The sequence below is a fragment of the Danio rerio genome, chromosome 7 (genome assembly GCF_049306965.1).
Source record: "Danio rerio strain Tuebingen ecotype United States chromosome 7, GRCz12tu, whole genome shotgun sequence".
In the NCBI taxonomy this organism is placed as follows: Eukaryota; Metazoa; Chordata; class Actinopteri; order Cypriniformes; family Danionidae; genus Danio; species Danio rerio.
In genome coordinates this window covers 20,435,104-20,451,524 of record NC_133182.1, presented here as the reverse complement: position 1 = coordinate 20,451,524, position 16,421 = coordinate 20,435,104, and the positions used below count along the sequence as shown (strand labels likewise).

General features: G+C 35.2%; 2 protein-coding genes and 1 non-coding gene across 13 annotated transcripts in view; 2 read left to right on the top strand and 1 right to left on the bottom strand.

Moving 5' to 3' along the window:
* si:dkey-19b23.12 overlaps positions 1-16,421 on the bottom strand; it is a 69,790-nt gene that overhangs the window by 32,715 nt on the left and 20,654 nt on the right. For 5 of the 11 annotated variants that reach the window (XM_073906973.1, XM_073906972.1, XM_073906978.1 and 2 more), the window contains exon 1: positions 2,462-2,554. The gene's annotated coding sequence lies outside the window, so the exon portion shown is untranslated. Of the gene's footprint in view, positions 1-2,461; positions 2,693-16,177; positions 16,312-16,421 lie in introns of those variants that run through there. The other 6 variants (XM_073906975.1, XM_073906980.1, XM_073906979.1 and 3 more) reach the window with 2 other exon arrangements.
* Positions 6,179-10,606, top strand: cnpy4 (canopy FGF signaling regulator 4). The gene is given in 6 exon segments (NM_001039513.1): positions 6,179-6,363; positions 6,525-6,651; positions 8,249-8,345; positions 8,470-8,592; positions 9,336-9,453; positions 10,033-10,606. Coding segments are annotated over 6 exon segments (654 nt in total). The 5' UTR covers positions 6,179-6,278; the 3' UTR covers positions 10,137-10,606.
* On the top strand, positions 12,383-12,476 carry trnai-uau (transfer RNA isoleucine (anticodon UAU)). The gene is made up of 2 exons: positions 12,383-12,420; positions 12,441-12,476. It is a non-coding gene; the product is annotated as a tRNA-Ile (tRNA).

Here is a 16,421-nt window from a genome sequence, read left to right as displayed (position 1 = left end):
CTAATTTGGGGGTGGCACGGTGCCGCAGTGGGTAGCGCTGTCACCTCACAGAAAGAAGGTTGCTGGTTCAAGCCCCAGTTGGATCAGTTAGAATTTCTGTGTAGAGTTTGCATGTTCTCCCCCTATGTCCGTGTGGGTTTCCTCTGGGTGCTCCTGATTCCAAAGTCCACAAGTCCAAAGTCTAAAAGTCCAAAGGCATGCACTATATTGAATAGTTGAAGCTAAAGTGAATGGGGGAAGCTAAAGTGTATGGGTGAAAGTCCTGGTCCTCCAGGTTGGAGGTTGAGCGTTGGGCTAATGACCAACCTCACAAAAATTGGATGTTACAATGTTTTACTATAACATGGTGTGACTAAATATCAACTTCAATATAAAATGGTCCTGGATGCAAGTAAGTAAGTAATACTAATTTGTATGCTGCAACTGGATAAAATATCTGCTAAATAAATTTGTGTGAAGACTGCAAAGTTGCAAAGTTACCTTCAGTATACTTTTTGAAAATAAAGATTTCATCAATATTCCAAGAAATAAATGTTTCTTTTATGAACTGTAACTGAATGATTGCTTAGAAAACAAAAAACGGTTCATCTATTACATTGCTGCAAAAACTTCTTTCAGATCATTTGTTTTTAAAACTGTATGGTATTCTAACAATCAGGGGCTCCTGCAGGATTTTATTCAAAGGTACGCACATATCCATCACCACCCTGCCCATCATCCCTTATTTTTATTTATTTTTATTTAAATCTTAAAATCACTGATGCTTGCAGTAAAAAGTTACATTATTCAAAGGGCATTGAAGCAAATGGCAAATGAGATAGAGAAAAATAAAAGCACATTATTGTGTCTTAATTTATATAATAATAATATATATAATAATATATATATTAATATATATAATACTGTATATATATAATAATATAATATAATATATATATATATATATATATATATATATATATATATATATATATATATATATATATATATATATATATATATATATATATATATATATGGGTCAGTTATCTACTAGATAAACAAGAATATGTGCTTTAAAACCTCTCAAACTCTTTTGGAAGGGTGAGAGAACTTTGTGAGAATGGAGATGTCTGCTTATTTGTGGAAGTCTTTCATATAAAATTGTTTAAAACATTTTGAATGGTTGCGGTTCCATGTAGGGAGGCTGTGCAGTCACGGGCTGGGTATTGAGTTTCCCTGGCTCAGGTGCTGATAAGAGGTCTCATGAGCAATATTTGTTTCATTAGTCTAAGGCCTTTTGGCAAATGTCTCAATTAAGTATAGCTGTTTTAGAGCAGGTTTACTCATTTTAAACCTTGTTTTAAACATTAGCTATCTGAATTGTAATTTTTAGTGTGCTGAAAAACTGCCAGCTATAATAAAGCCAATAGATTTCTTTACCCATCTCCCACCATGCGAGTACATACACACTTGAAAACACATAAACGCACACATTTACTTATTCTCATTCTGTCTAGCTTTATCAATATATAGTATTGTGTACTGTTTGATAGTCAAATTGAATTATGTAAAAAAAATTTAAAAAGTGGCATTAATTCGCGCCCTCTTATGGTAGGTGTGCACAGTGCAGGTGCCATTTACAATGGTATACTAAAAACTAAATATATACAAAAATGTATTTCTTTTGCTATACTAAAAAGTTTTTAGGACAGATGGTAACACTATCAAAACTGTCAATATCATAGATCCATAAAAAAGACTAAAAGAAACATGTTATGCACAAAACATTCCCGCATTTACAAAATCACATCTCGGGTTGTTTTAGAGAGGTTATAATGGCATTGTTTACCAAACATGAATTTGAAACATCCCCAAAAAACTGTGAATGTGTAAATGAATGGCAACATGCATAAAAAGTGTCAGGTTGAAAACAGTGTCATGAAATTTACTCCTTAAAATAGGTTGTTTGCAAACAAACCAACAACAGTTCATAGCAGATATTAAGCAGATGCAAAGATAACCGCATATCTAATGGGGCTGTCAAAATAATGTGTTTTTAATAAAGCATTTTAATAATAAGTTTGGTCTTTTTTTTCTGTAGCGCATTTAAGAAGCCTTTTTTAAACCAAAAAGATTGTTTTGTGCAATAAAATAGTTCCAAAGAATTTAGCAATTCTTCATTAAACCACAGACACCAATAAAGGAAGAAGTTGTCTTTTTCTACTTTCTTCTGAAACATGTCTTTTTCTTCAACCTTTTTTCCACTGTTTTCTTGGCCATGCCCTCAGTTTGACCCTTAAAGGTGGTAGGAATCAGCTGAGTACAGCTCCTCTCTCATGGCCACCTGTCCCCCTCAATGCTGTCTTCCTGTGTCTCTCGCTCTCACATTAACACATGGGCTTTTCCTCTTTTCCAAGACCCTTAATTAGACATGCAGCTCCCCCCGCATACAAGTGCATTCATGCGCATAATCACTTACAGTCTCACTCACGGTTTGGCCTGTTATTCTTCACTCTGAGTACTTCCACTTTCTCATGTAGTACTTCTCCACCGTCTGGATTTGTCATCTCCCACATCAGTCTCTCTGATTTGCTTTTCAACCCCCTCCCATACACAGCCACCAGAAGGTTCATCATACCATATCGGCTGTCAATAAACGGGTGGCTCTGACACCTGAATCCTGATGGCTGCGTAATGCGACCAGGCTCCCCTGTGAAGACACACAAACTTTAACTCTCAACCAAAAGCTAATCCAAATAAAACAAAGTACTTGAGACATACTGATACAAAATACATTACTTTGTATCTTTTCCAAATGGCTTTTACAGATGACAGAAAGACTTGAAAAGCAAGTGCCAGCCATCTGAGTTAATGCAATCAACATGTCACTGTTATAAATACACATCACTTAAACTTTAAACCTGTTCAAATCACTCAAGGACACAAAGAGTTAGGCGGGACAATAGTTCTCATAGACTTCACTTTGTCTTTCAGACAGCTAAAAAGCTCTACAGTTATTAATAGTTTCATCAAGTTTGGGTTGGTGAGTGGTAAACCTTAGGAAAATGACAATTTTAAAGCACTTATTGTTGATTAATCACCTAATTTATTTGAAACTGGTTATATCATATGACAATAATAATAAATTTGTAATATTATATACACACACAAACAGTGTAAAAATGTTTTTCATATACAGGTGCTTTCTTTTTATTTACACTCACTAGTTGAACTTGATTTTTTTCTTCATTAACTTTATATGCTTAAAATTTGTAAGTTTAACAGTGACTCATATTGAAATTATTTGATAATTTAAATAATCTATAACATAAGAACTAATATGTATAGAAATTAAAAACACAAAAGGCACTTTCAGCTCATTAGCAGTTTTGTCCCATATAAATTATAATTTGTATGATCAACACAGACAATGTACTGTATAACTTCAAACTACAAAAAATGTCAATAAAGCTAACTTTGTTAAACGTTTCAACGTCAAAGGGTGTTAGAGCTTTAGAGATTAAGCTCCCCTAATGCAATTCAAAAGTGAAAATAGGGAGGCGGGCGGACAATGAAATAAAATATGAGAAACTGTTAACAAACAAGTTTTTTTTTTTTAACAGGGTAATAATAAAACATATAATAACTATTGAAAAGTATATTTTATATTAATAACAGCAATAATATTACAATTATTAGTAATAATAAAAAATAAAAACAAGCTTCACATTATTAGAAGACTTTAATTGCTATGTACGTACAATTTTAGGTAATAACATGCTAAACTGTATTCAAGCTGTTTTGCAAACCTTTTAATTTGGGTGGGATACAGTGAATTTGGTTAGGAACATTCATTCATTTTCTTTTCGGCTTAGTCCCTTTATTAATCTGGGGTCACCACAGCGGAATGAACTGCCAACTTATCCAGCATCTGTTTTATACAGCGGATGCCCTTCCAGCTGCAACCCAGTATTGGGAAACCAATTCACCTATATCACATGTCTTTGGACAGTAAGGCAGCTACCTCTCTGCAACTCTCACATGGTCGCCCACTGAAGCTAAGCAGGGCTGCGCTCGGTCAGTACCTGGATAGGAGACCACTTGGGAAAGCTAGGTTGCTGCCGGAAGTGGTGTTAGTGAGGCCAGCAGGGGGCGCCCAACCTGCGGTCTGTGTGGGTCCTAATGCCCCAGTATAGTGACGGGGACTCTATACTGCTCAGTGAGCGCCGTCTTTCGGATGAGACGTTAAACCGAGGTCCCGACTCTCTGTGATCGTTAAAAATTCCAGGATGTCCTTCGAAAAAGAGTAGGGGTTTAACCCCGGCATCCTGGCCAAATCTGCCCACTGGCCTCGGTCCATCATGGCCTCCTAACCCTCCCCATATCATGATTGGCATATCATCACTCTGTCTCCTCTCCACCAATCAGCTGGTGTGTGGTGTGCGGTCTGGCGCAAAATGGCTGCCGTCGCGTCATCCAGGTGGATGCTGCACACTGGTGGTGGATGAGGAGATTCCCCCCCCATTGTGTAAAGCGCTTTGAGTGCCCAGAAAAGCGCTATATAAATGTAACGAATTATTATTATTATTATTAATTATTATTATTATTATTATTAAGGGAAAACGAGAGCAACCCACGCAAACACGAGGTAAACATACAAACCCAGACAGAAATGCCAACAGACCCAACCGAGGCCTGTTATTATATAATATATTATATATAATATAATATAATATAATATAATATAATATAATATAATATAATATAATATAATATAATATAATATAATATAATATAATATAATATAATATAGTGGAAGTGAGCATGCGCGCTGCCAAGTCGACGCTAAGAAATGTAATATAATATAATATAATATAATATAACATGGCGACACGGTGGCTCAGTGATTAGCACTGTCGCCTTACAGCAAGAAGGTCGCTGGTTCGAGCCTCGGCTGGGTCAGTTGGCATTTTTGTATAGAGTTTGGATGTTCTCCCCGTGTTGGCGTGGGTTTCCTCCGGGTGATCTGGTTTCCCCCACAGTCCAAAGACATGTGCTGCGCTATAGGTGAATTGAATAAACTAAACTGATGTATGTACGTGAATGATTGTGTATGGATGCTTCTCGGTACTGGGGTGCAGCTGGAAAGGCATCTGCTGCTTAAACATATGCTGGATAAGTTGGCAGTTCATTCCGCTGTGGCGAGCCCTGATTAATAAAGGGACTAAGCTGAAGGAACATGAAATAATATAATATTAGAACTGTAGCCAATGTTTCTTGTCTACAAGACTTCTTCTCTATTTCTCAAATGTGTATTTAAAAATATTTCTCAGTTAAACTGAGATGTGTAAATATTACAGCTGTATGCATGTCACATTAAATAGCAAAATCTTTCTATTTACTGCCCTTATAGTCACTATCTATGCATAATTACGATTAATAAAACGGTTAAAAGAAATAAAGCAATTAACCATCAGTCTCTCTGATTTGCTTTTCAACCCCCTCCCATACACAGCCACCAGAAGGTTCATCATACCATATCGGCTGTCAATAAACGGGTGGCTCTGACACCTGAATCCTGATGGCTGCGTAATGCGACCAGGCTCCCCTGTGAAGACACACAAACTTTAACTCTCAACCAAAAGCTAATCCAAATAAAACAAAGTACTTGAGACATACTGATACAAAATACATTACTTTGTATCTTTTCTAAATGGCTTTTACAGATGACAGAAAGACTTGAAAAGCAAGTGCCAGCCATCTGAGTTAATGCAATCAACATGTCACTGTTATAAATACACATCACTTAAACTTTAAACCTGTTCAAATCACTCAAGGACACAAAGAGTTAGGCGGGACAATAGTTCTCATAGACTTCACTTTGTCTTTCAGACAGCTAAAAAGCTCTACAGTTATTAATAGTTTCATCAAGTTTGGGTTGGTGAGTGGTAAACCTTAGGAAAATGACAATTTTAAAGCACTTATTGTTGATTAATCGTTGCTCTCAATCTGGAGTCTTAAAGATATTTCTCCGATTTTCACGTGTTTTTCATTACTTTGACAAGCAGATAGTTTCTTTCTGATATATGCATGCGGCGGGGCCTCTTTAACCAAGATCAATGCGTTGCGCTTTCGATTAGTTGTGCCTAAATCGATAACGCGTTTTCTGTTTACATTTCTTAGCGTCGACTTGGCAGCGCGCATGCTCACTTCCACTAGCTCAAAGTTATCATAAACAAGCATGTTGATGAGGCTTTAATACAAACTCATACTGTTAGCATAAGTTTGTAGTCAGTATGGAAATGTTTACTGTTTTCTTGTTTTATATGTTTAGCCTCGTCTTGGCCAATCAAGAGGAGCGATTACCGAATAAATGCGAGGGTAAGAAACAAAAAGAAAAACTTAAACCCTCAGATGTTAAATAATAAAAGAAACTCTCACGGGAAATAAACTAAAATACAGCATAAATCTTCTACAACAACTAATGGGTTTTTATTAAAGTTACAGCATTATTGATGTTTTAATAAATGTGTTTTTAATAGTTTGCAAATTACTGACGGTGGAGTTGCAGGACGCCTTAGATAAAACTGGCCGCTCGAAGGAAGTTGTGGAGCTTGGAGAAGTTTTGGACACTGGCAAGCGCAGGCGCAAAATCAAATACAACACTTCGTAAGTAATTACAGCATACTGACTACGTGTAGTAATGAGAAACGAAATAAGACATTCTAAAACGCCTAACGTGTAAGAAAACCTTAATGCACAAAAAAATCAACCAGAGAAACCCAAATTTATTTCAAACGTTTCTTGTAATTAACCCTAAATACTATAAAAATGCTAATAAAAACGAGTCCCTATTCCAAAGATAATGTAAAAAACATCACAGCAAGTGTTTTATCACCCCTTTTAATTTCCATTATTAGGAAAAAGTTTAACATGGCTTAATGTACCTTAACAGCAAACCAAATTTCTATCAAATTTTATTCGCATGACAAATATTTTCTGATGTCAAAAGAATGAGCTTCAATTCAATTTGTAGTGAGAAAAACTTTGCCTTGTGTGTTTTAAGTCCACCACAAAATACCTCAAAAAAAATTGAGCACACCAAAAATCAATGAAATTTTGCTTTTAATCAACTCCTAGCAAAAGATCAAGCCCTGATTCTGTGGATACAGTGAACAATGTCACATTAATAGTTTTATCCCCATTAAAGTCCATTATAAGAGCTTAATGTGATTTAATTGACAACATCTGGAGTCGATCCAATTTCTATAAAAATACACTCAATAAACACTTTCTGCTGTTAAAAGAACAAGCTTTTATTTTAGTATATCAAGTGAACAATATCATTTTAAGCATTCCTTCTATAAAAGTCCATTCTAAGGAAACCCACATTTCTGTCAAACTTTACTTGTGATTAACACTGACTATTGTCATAGAAACAGGCCCTAATTTCATAGATGACGTCAACAATATCATGTTTAACGTTTTCTCACCAATTTAGGTCCATAATAAAGAAAGGCTTATCATAACTTTACAACAACCGAGGGAAACCATTTGTTAAAAAGGCTGTTCATAAAATCAAATTTTATTAATAATAGATTAACCCTTACTGTCAAAAGAATGTGCTTGGGGATTTTATTGATATGCCCATGTAACACTGCTGGTCCTACGCCACCCAACCCACTTCGAGCTGGTATCCAACTGGTGACCAAGCGCATGGGAGTCGGTTGCTTTAACAAGGAGCTAAAGACCTTGGCCTCTAGCGTTTCTCACTAGAGCACCTTTAGAGGTCAGAGAAGTGAGGATTACCTGAACAGCACTTACTAGCTGGCCTCTGTGACACTCAAAACAAAATAAACTGCTTAACACAGTATTGTTCACATTAACTGTGGTAACGGGGCTCATTCTTTTGCTAGTAGTAAGTGCTAATCACAACTAATATTTGATAGAAAATTGATTTTCCCCGCTTGTTGTAAAGATAAATTAAGCCACATTTAACTTTTTTCCTTATAATGGACTTCATTAGGGAAGAAAATGCTTAACATGATGTTTTTCACTTTAATTATGGAATTGGCTCTCATTCTTTTTATAGATGTTAGGGTTAATTACAAAAGTTGGGCAGAAATTTGATGATGTTTGGGTACATTAAGTCCTGTTTTTACGTTTGTGTTTTAGAATGTCCCCATAAGAAGAATAATGTTAGGGGGAGTCTAACTCTATCAGTATCCTCCCTATGTTGCCATAATTACGATTTATTTGTTTCCAGAGAGATGCGACTCACTGAGGCCATGGATAACATCTGTGAAAGAATTTTACAGTATAAGGTGCATGCTGAGAGACCAGGAAGCCTTCGATATGCCAAGGTATTGAGCTGACCTTAGGTCGTTTTACTCATCCCTCCCTTGCACTAAAGTAAGCCAGAACATAAAATGTGTGTGTTTGCAGACTATTGTGGCTGGATTATTTTTACATCTCTGTGTTTTTCAGGGCACAAGTCAAACTATGAACACACTAAAGAACCTGGTGGAAAAAGGTGTAAAGGTGGAACTGGGTGTCCCCTATGAACTGTGGGATGAACCAACAGTGGAAGTGGCAGAACTGAAGAGACAGGTAATGAATAAATGAATGCATCTTCATGTTCTCAAATTATATTAGTCAATCAACCTCATTTCTTATCTTTGTTTTTTTGGGCAGTCAATCAAGAGAGCAGATTAACAACACATTCACTGAGAAAACAGCAACTAGCTGAGATTGTTAATTTTACTAAGAATCCTACGATTATTAATTTGTTTATACATATTTTAAAGCCGGCGACATGGTGGCTCAGTGGTTAGGACTGTCACCTCACAGCAAGAAGGTTGTTGGTTCGAGTCCCGGCTGGGTCAGTTGACATTTCTTTGTGGAGTTTTCATATTCTCCCCATGTTCACGTGGGTTTTCCCCGTGTGCTCCTGTTTCTCCCACAGTCCAAAGAAATGGGGTATAAAGGAATTGAATAAACTAAATTGACTGTAGTGTATGAGTGTGAATGAGTATGGATGTTTCCCAGTACTGGATTGCTGCTGGAAGTGCATCTAGTTTGTAAAACACGTGCTGGATAAGTTGGCAGTTCATTCCGCTGTGGCGACCCCTGATGAATAAAGGAACTAAGCCGAAGGAGAATGAATGAATGAATGAACATTCTAAAGCTATTATTGTTTGGAACAGTATGTTTTGTAGGTTTAAATACTTAAATAACTAAAGATGAATAAATTAATTAAAGAAAATAAAAGTGGTAAATGTCTTTTGGGTCCATAAGGTAACATGTAAATATAAAAGTTTATATTTTTACATCTTTTTATGTTTCTTTTAAAGTGTGAGACCATGTTGGAAGAGCATGAAGAGGTTGTGGAGGACTGGTATTTTCATCATCAAGACAAAGGACTGGAAAGATTCTTCTGTGAAGCCCATGTCCTGAAAGACTCAGACCAAGGTATAAAAACACTTCAACCCTGTTTAGAGCTGGTATTAAAAAGCCAAGAAGGGTTACCCTTGCTCAAAATGTGTGCTCTGCATTTGTGCCTTACCATTAGACCACAACTGCCTAATTCCAGTTTTGAGCTTGTCCTTTTCTGACCACTTGCAGACATATTTGAAGACGTATTAAATCAGATTGCTTTCATACTGAATGGAGTAATACTCATGGGTAGCACCGAGTGTTCATGTGAAAATTTTGTAGAGCATGACTAAGAGGCACAGGGCTTGACAAAATCTTAACACAAGTGGTCATAAGGGACTCGTTTGAATGCATGTTAGCACCAGGCTGAAAAATTAATGCGTCTTTGTTGACCAATTGTGATTGGATCACTGAAAATGGATGTTAACTCCAGGTGGAAATAGTAATGCATCTTAGCTGACTTTTGATCGAAGCTCTGAAAATTACCGTTAATATCAGGTGGAAACAGGATCTGCACGCATTTTTAATATTGCTTTTTTAATATACAGATTTGTTACCCAGTCCTTCCAGACAAACATGTCAAGCCACTATTTGAAATGTTCATATGTCTTTTAGAGTGTCTTACTGAGATATGGAAAGGTGACATGGGAATGAAGGGATCTGAAGAGGAGAGTGAAGGGAAGGATGGAAAAGAGACCCATGATGCAGGAGAGTTGTGAAAGCACATCCGTAATGGCTGAAGAATGCACACAACCAGTATGTTATCTTTGCACAAAGCTAATTGGAACCAAGAAGCACATCCATATGAGTGTAATTGTTTTGCATTACAGAACACTTTCCAAAATCTGTTACATTTACAAGAGAATGGGATGTGAAGAGTCCTTCGTATTTTACCTCTTTTTTTTATCGATGCTGACATTTTGAATTGATAATTGTATGCAGTGTTCCCAGCAATGTGCCTTTTATTGTATGCTGCCTTATGCAGATATGTTACAGCACATACAGACACTACCAGTGTTTTTTACTTCTAGATCAGATTGGGAATTGTATTAGTATTTATCATTACTGCACAACTGTGTCTGAAACAAACAGATGGTTTTAGGATTTTGTATTTGGGGTAATTTCAAAATATGTTGTGGCTGCTTGATATATGTACAGTAATCCTTTTAAATAATGCATTTTTGCATAAGTCATCTGCTTGTTGTCTTAATTTGTGTGTGTCTGTGTGTCTGTGTGTGTGTGTCTGTGTCTGTGTCTGTGTGTGTGTGTGTGTGTGTGTGTGTGTGTGTGTGGGGGGGGGTGTGGGTGTGGGTGTGTGTATGAAGTAGTTTGACAGACTAAAGACGGTCCTGTCAAATTGACCATCTGTGTATGAGCCTTTATAAACTGAATGTAAGGCTCTGGTGGTGGGATTGGTCAGTGATCAGTTCTTATGCAAAAGTACACTGCGAAACAATCATGTTCTTCACATATGTTATTACTCATGTCCAGGGCCAGACGGAATCTGCGGATGTTTTTTGCTATTTCTGCGGAGAATTTTGGTAAAAATCTGCAGATTTCTGCGGAATTATTTTGGGAGTATCCAGCGGAGTATCATAACTAAAACCTTAATATATGAAATAAAAAGTAATAAATTACTGAACAAAAACTGAATAAATTTAGATTTACAAGTAAATAAACAGAATTAATGATGGGCTTAAAATCTGCGGAAAATCTGCGGAATTCTGCGCGCGCAGATTCCGTGTGGGCCTACTTATGTCTAAATTATGAGGTTTTCTAGGTTACAAGTCAAAAAGTAATTACAAATAAGTGTTCAAGTGCAAGAAAAAAACTTAAGTATGCATGCATATGATCAATAATCTTTACCCATCATTTTAACTCTACCCTTTTCATATTCATTAATTTTCTTTTCGGCTTAGTCCATTTATTAACCTGGGGTCGCCACAGCGGAATGAACCTCCAACTTATCAAGCACGTTTTTATGCAGCAGATGCCCTTCCAGCCGCAACCCATCACTGGGAAACATTTATTCATGTTCATTCACACACATATGGGGGAAACCGGAGCACCCGGAGGAACATGCAAACTCCATACAGAAACGACAACTTACTCAGCCGAGGCTCAAACCAGCATCCTTCTTGCTGTGGGGCAACAGCACTACCTAGTGCGCCACTGCGTCGCCCACTCTTTTCATATTTCCAATGAAATATTTAAGTGGTAATAAATTTAAATAAAAAAAAACTCTCCAGAGCTGTTAAAAGCATGCGACATAATTACAGCTTGAACTGTGTAAGAAATTATTTTATTATTAGATTTTTTGCATATTGAGGAAAGCAACATTCATTGGTTCTTTTAGAAAATGGCAACTCTCTCTCTCTCTCTCTCTCTCTCTCTCTCTATATATATATATATATATATATATATATTTTAAAGATATTATTTCTTCTTGTTGACTGAGGCTAATATAATGCATGAACTGTAATTTATGCTATGACTAAACATGACAAATGGATTAATGCTTCTAGGTCTGTTGAAGTTTAACACTCACTGTAACAAAATTAAGAAAACCATGTAATTCAGTGCCACACTGACCACTAGTTTGCTACCAACTGCTAAAAAAGGGTTTTAAAAATACCAGAAAACTGCCACCAACTAAGAAGGAATAGACACCACAAGGGGGCGGTACAGCTCAACTGGTGGTAAACCAAACTAAGGAACCTACTGTATCCATTCACAAATAGCCTAGGACATTTAATAAGCTGAAACTCAGTGGGAATTTTTTTTTTTTTTTAATAAACTGTTTTTGAATCCAACGAAAGTTGTTTGACAGCATCACTTCCTTTGAACCTCCAGATCAGTGTAACATTTTTTTTTTTAAGCTATGGAAACACCAGCTTCGTTCTATTGTCATGACGAACATTTGGATGGATTATTCTTAGATAAACAGTGTTGTAAACAAAGATACGCTCCAGTGGCGCAATCGGTTAGCGCGCGGTACTTATAAGACAGTACGATGCAGAGCAATGCCGAGGTTGTGAGTTCGAGCCTCACCTGGAGCAGTTTTAGATCCAGTTTCATTCTGTGTTGAGGTAAATCCGAAAGAATAATGGCAATGATACGTCCTAGTGTGTTCTAAACTAGATGTTTGTCTTGTTACAGTGATCTGGTTATGCTGTAAATATTCATATTAATGAAAAACATTGGTTTCGTTAATTCATTCATTCATTTTCTTGTCGGCTTAGTCCCTTTATTAATCTGGGGTCGCCACAGCGGAATGAACCGCCAACTTATCCGGCAAGTTTTTACGCAGTGGATGCCCTTCCAGCCGCAACCCATCACTGGGAAACATCCACACACTCATACACTACAGACAATTTAGCCTACCCAATTCACCTGTACCACATGTCTTTGGACTGTGGGGGAAACCGGAGCACCCGGAGGAAACCCACTCGAACGCAGGGAGAACATGCAAACTCCACAAAAAAAAGCCGAGGCCTGAACCAGCGAACTTCTGACTGTGAGGCAACAGCACTACCTACTGCGCCGCTGCTTCGCCCAACGTTGGTTTTATAATTTTTATCATTAATTTTATTTATTCTGACCATTAATACACACATTTTGAGACATCAGAAAAACTATTGAAGCAAAAAAAAAAATAATAATAAAATAATAAATTATATATATATATATATATATATATATATATATATATATATATATATATATATATATATATAGTTGAAGTCAGAATTATTAGCCCCCTAAATTATTATTAACGCCACTGTTTATTTTTTCCCCCAATTTCTGTTTAACGGAGGGAAGATTGTTTCAGCACATTTCTTAATATAATAGTTTTAAAAACTTATTTCTGAAAACTAATTTATTTTATCTTTGCCATGATGACAGTAAATAATATTTGACTAAATATTTTTCAAGACACTTTTATACAGCTTAAAGTGAGATTTAAAGGCTTGATTAGGTTAATTAGGTTAACTAGGCAGGTTAGGGTAATTAGGTAAGTTATTGTATAATGATGGTTTGTTCTGTAGACTATCGAAAAAAATTAGCTTAAAGGGGCTAATAATTTTGTCACAAAAATGGTGATTAAAAATTCCAAAACTGCTTTTATTCTAGCCGAAATAAAACAAATAAGACTTTCTCCAAAAGAAAAAAATATTATCAAACATACTGTGGAAATTTTACTTGCTCTGTTAAACATCATTTGGGAAATATTTAAAAAAGTAAAAAAAAAACTCAAAAGGAGGCTAATATATATATAACACACACACACACACACACACACACACACACACACACACACACACTTGCTTACAATGTAACTAAAGCTTTTCATATTAAATGTTTTTTTCTTTAATAGTTTTTTCTGAGATCTCAAATTTTACAAGTAGACTTTGTATTTACATCTCTCAGATGCACTTTTTATTACTTGATTTCATGCTTTGTTTTCCTAATGTGGGTTTGTTTAATAAACTTCTTAAATTCCCACTTACAAAGCAGGGCCAGCAGCTAATGACTTCAATGACCAATTACAGTCATTAACTTTACTACACATTCTTCTAAACATTATTAATCACACATGACTTACCACCAGTGCTGTGCTTTTGTTCTTGGCCATTTACTCCTGCTCTTATAACTCATTCTGTACTGCACAAAAAAGGTGTGAGAGCTGTCTCTTTTTATATGCATTTGTAACTGGGTTAACATTTATCCCTTAAGTATAATTTACATTTTAAATGTAAATAAATGTCAGAAAGTGCATATGTTAAACAGCATGTGGGAATGACATTTGATTCCATTTACAGAAAGATTATAGGGTGATTTTGAAATTTAATTTCTACACCATTGAATTTTCGATCTTACTTTTTAGACAGTTTAAAGCATATTCAATTTTATCACAAAAAATGTTGGAAAAAAATTACATTTAGACTAAGAGAGGAAATATTTACCAATGAATATAGTTTTGATTTCTTATGTTAAGCCTTTAACTGCCCCACCAAGAAAAAACTATTTTGGATTGCATTTCTTAACTCCTAACTGTGCATTTTTTCAACACATCCTATAATTTCTAAAATATCAAACCTCTACCGAATGGTAGATATGTCGGTTTATTGTAAAAATACCGGAATGAATACAAACAGTTGAAGTCAGAATTATTAAATGCCCTGAATTATTAGCTCGCCTGTTTATTTTTCCCCAATTTCTGTTTAACGGAGAGAAGACTTTTTCAACATTTTTAAACATAATACGGTTAATAACTTATTTTGATTAACAATGAAATGTCAAGATGACAGTACATAATAATTTACTAGATAAAGTAAAGTGTAAAGTGTAAAGTGACATTAAAAGGCTTAACTAGGTTAATTAGGTCAACTAGGCAGGTTAGATTAATTAGGCAAGTTATTGTATAATGATAGTTTGTTCTGTAGATTATAGAAACAAAACATAGCTTAAAGGGGCTAATAATTTTGGCCTTAAAATGTTTTTAAAAAAATGTAAAACTGCTTTTATTCTTGCAAAAATAAAACAAATAAGACTTTCTCTAAAAGAAAAAAATATTATCAGAAATACTGTGAAAATTTCCTTGCTCTGTTAAACATTATTTAAGAAATATTAAAAAAAGAAAAACAATTCAAAGGGGCGCTAATAATGATTTCAACTGTATACTATAAAAGTTAAGAAAATATGAAGTGTAAGACCAATTTATTTAAAAACATAATCAAAATAAAACATTGTGAATACTAAATCAGAGAATCCGAAATATTTAATGGCATACTTCAAAAATAAAGATTTTTTTAAAAGTAAGCCATGAAATAATTCAGATTCTCATTTACATTGTTTTATTTGTATATTTATTTTTTTTACAATAAAACCAAAATCAAGTGTAGTACAACAGGATTGTGCTTGTTTTAATTGTTTATAAACCAACAATATTGTGTGTGTAAACCATTATTTAAACAGTCATTCTATAAATGACTTTAACAGTCATTATTTAAAACAATAAAAACTTGGTCAACCATTTGGTAGAGCAGGCAGTTAAAGTGTTCAGCTGCTTTAACAAAGCTGCTTTACATTGTAAACGCACTATAGAAATAAAGACGAATTGAATTGTTAATAATAATCATAGTAACAATAATAAAAAATAACAATTATAATTTTGTCCATGCCTTAATTTCTGCCATATTGTATCATAAAGCACATTTTTGCTGGTATGATTATTCTTTAAATGTGGAATGTTATTGTGTGTGATAGCTGATCCAAACAGTTATGAAATATGTATCCATGGAATTAAAAATGACGTGTTTCATTTGAAATTAAAACAGAAATTACGCCAAGGATTCTGACTTCCTTTCGTCTCTAGGAAAAACAAAGCTCTAACAAGCAGCTGTTTCGAAATCAAACACAGTTTTGCACTGTTTGCATCATCAAATACTTGAATCTTAATTAAGGATGAAATGAGTGGAAATGAGACACGTTCAGACAACAAAAGAAGAAAGAGAGAGAGAAAAAAAGCTCAGTGATAAATGACTAAAGCTGGCTTTAATATTTAAAAAGGTTACAGAACCTCTAATTGCAATCAAAGACTAATACTTAAGCACTGGACTTTTTTTTTCCTCCTTTAAACAATAAATGAAATCCATAACTTGATCATGCTGATAAATGAAGTGCCATTCTATAGATGCTTTGTTCTGAACACCTGGAGATTGGTGTTATTTTGCAGTCTGACCACAGTAGCTCTCACCTCCATTTGGTGACATTTGCTCTTGCTGCTCACGTCTCTCAAACACTCTCCTTGTCTGTCTCAATGTCTGGACTTTCTCCAGCTTTCTTTCAATATCACATGGCGTAATAGATCCAGCAGACAGTCAAACTGATCTGTGGGGTGAAAGAATGCCAAGAATATGTGATGTGTTCAATTGTACCAGTTCATCTCTCAATTAAGTTTGTTGTATTTGACAATCATCCAAAAATATCAAACCTTGATA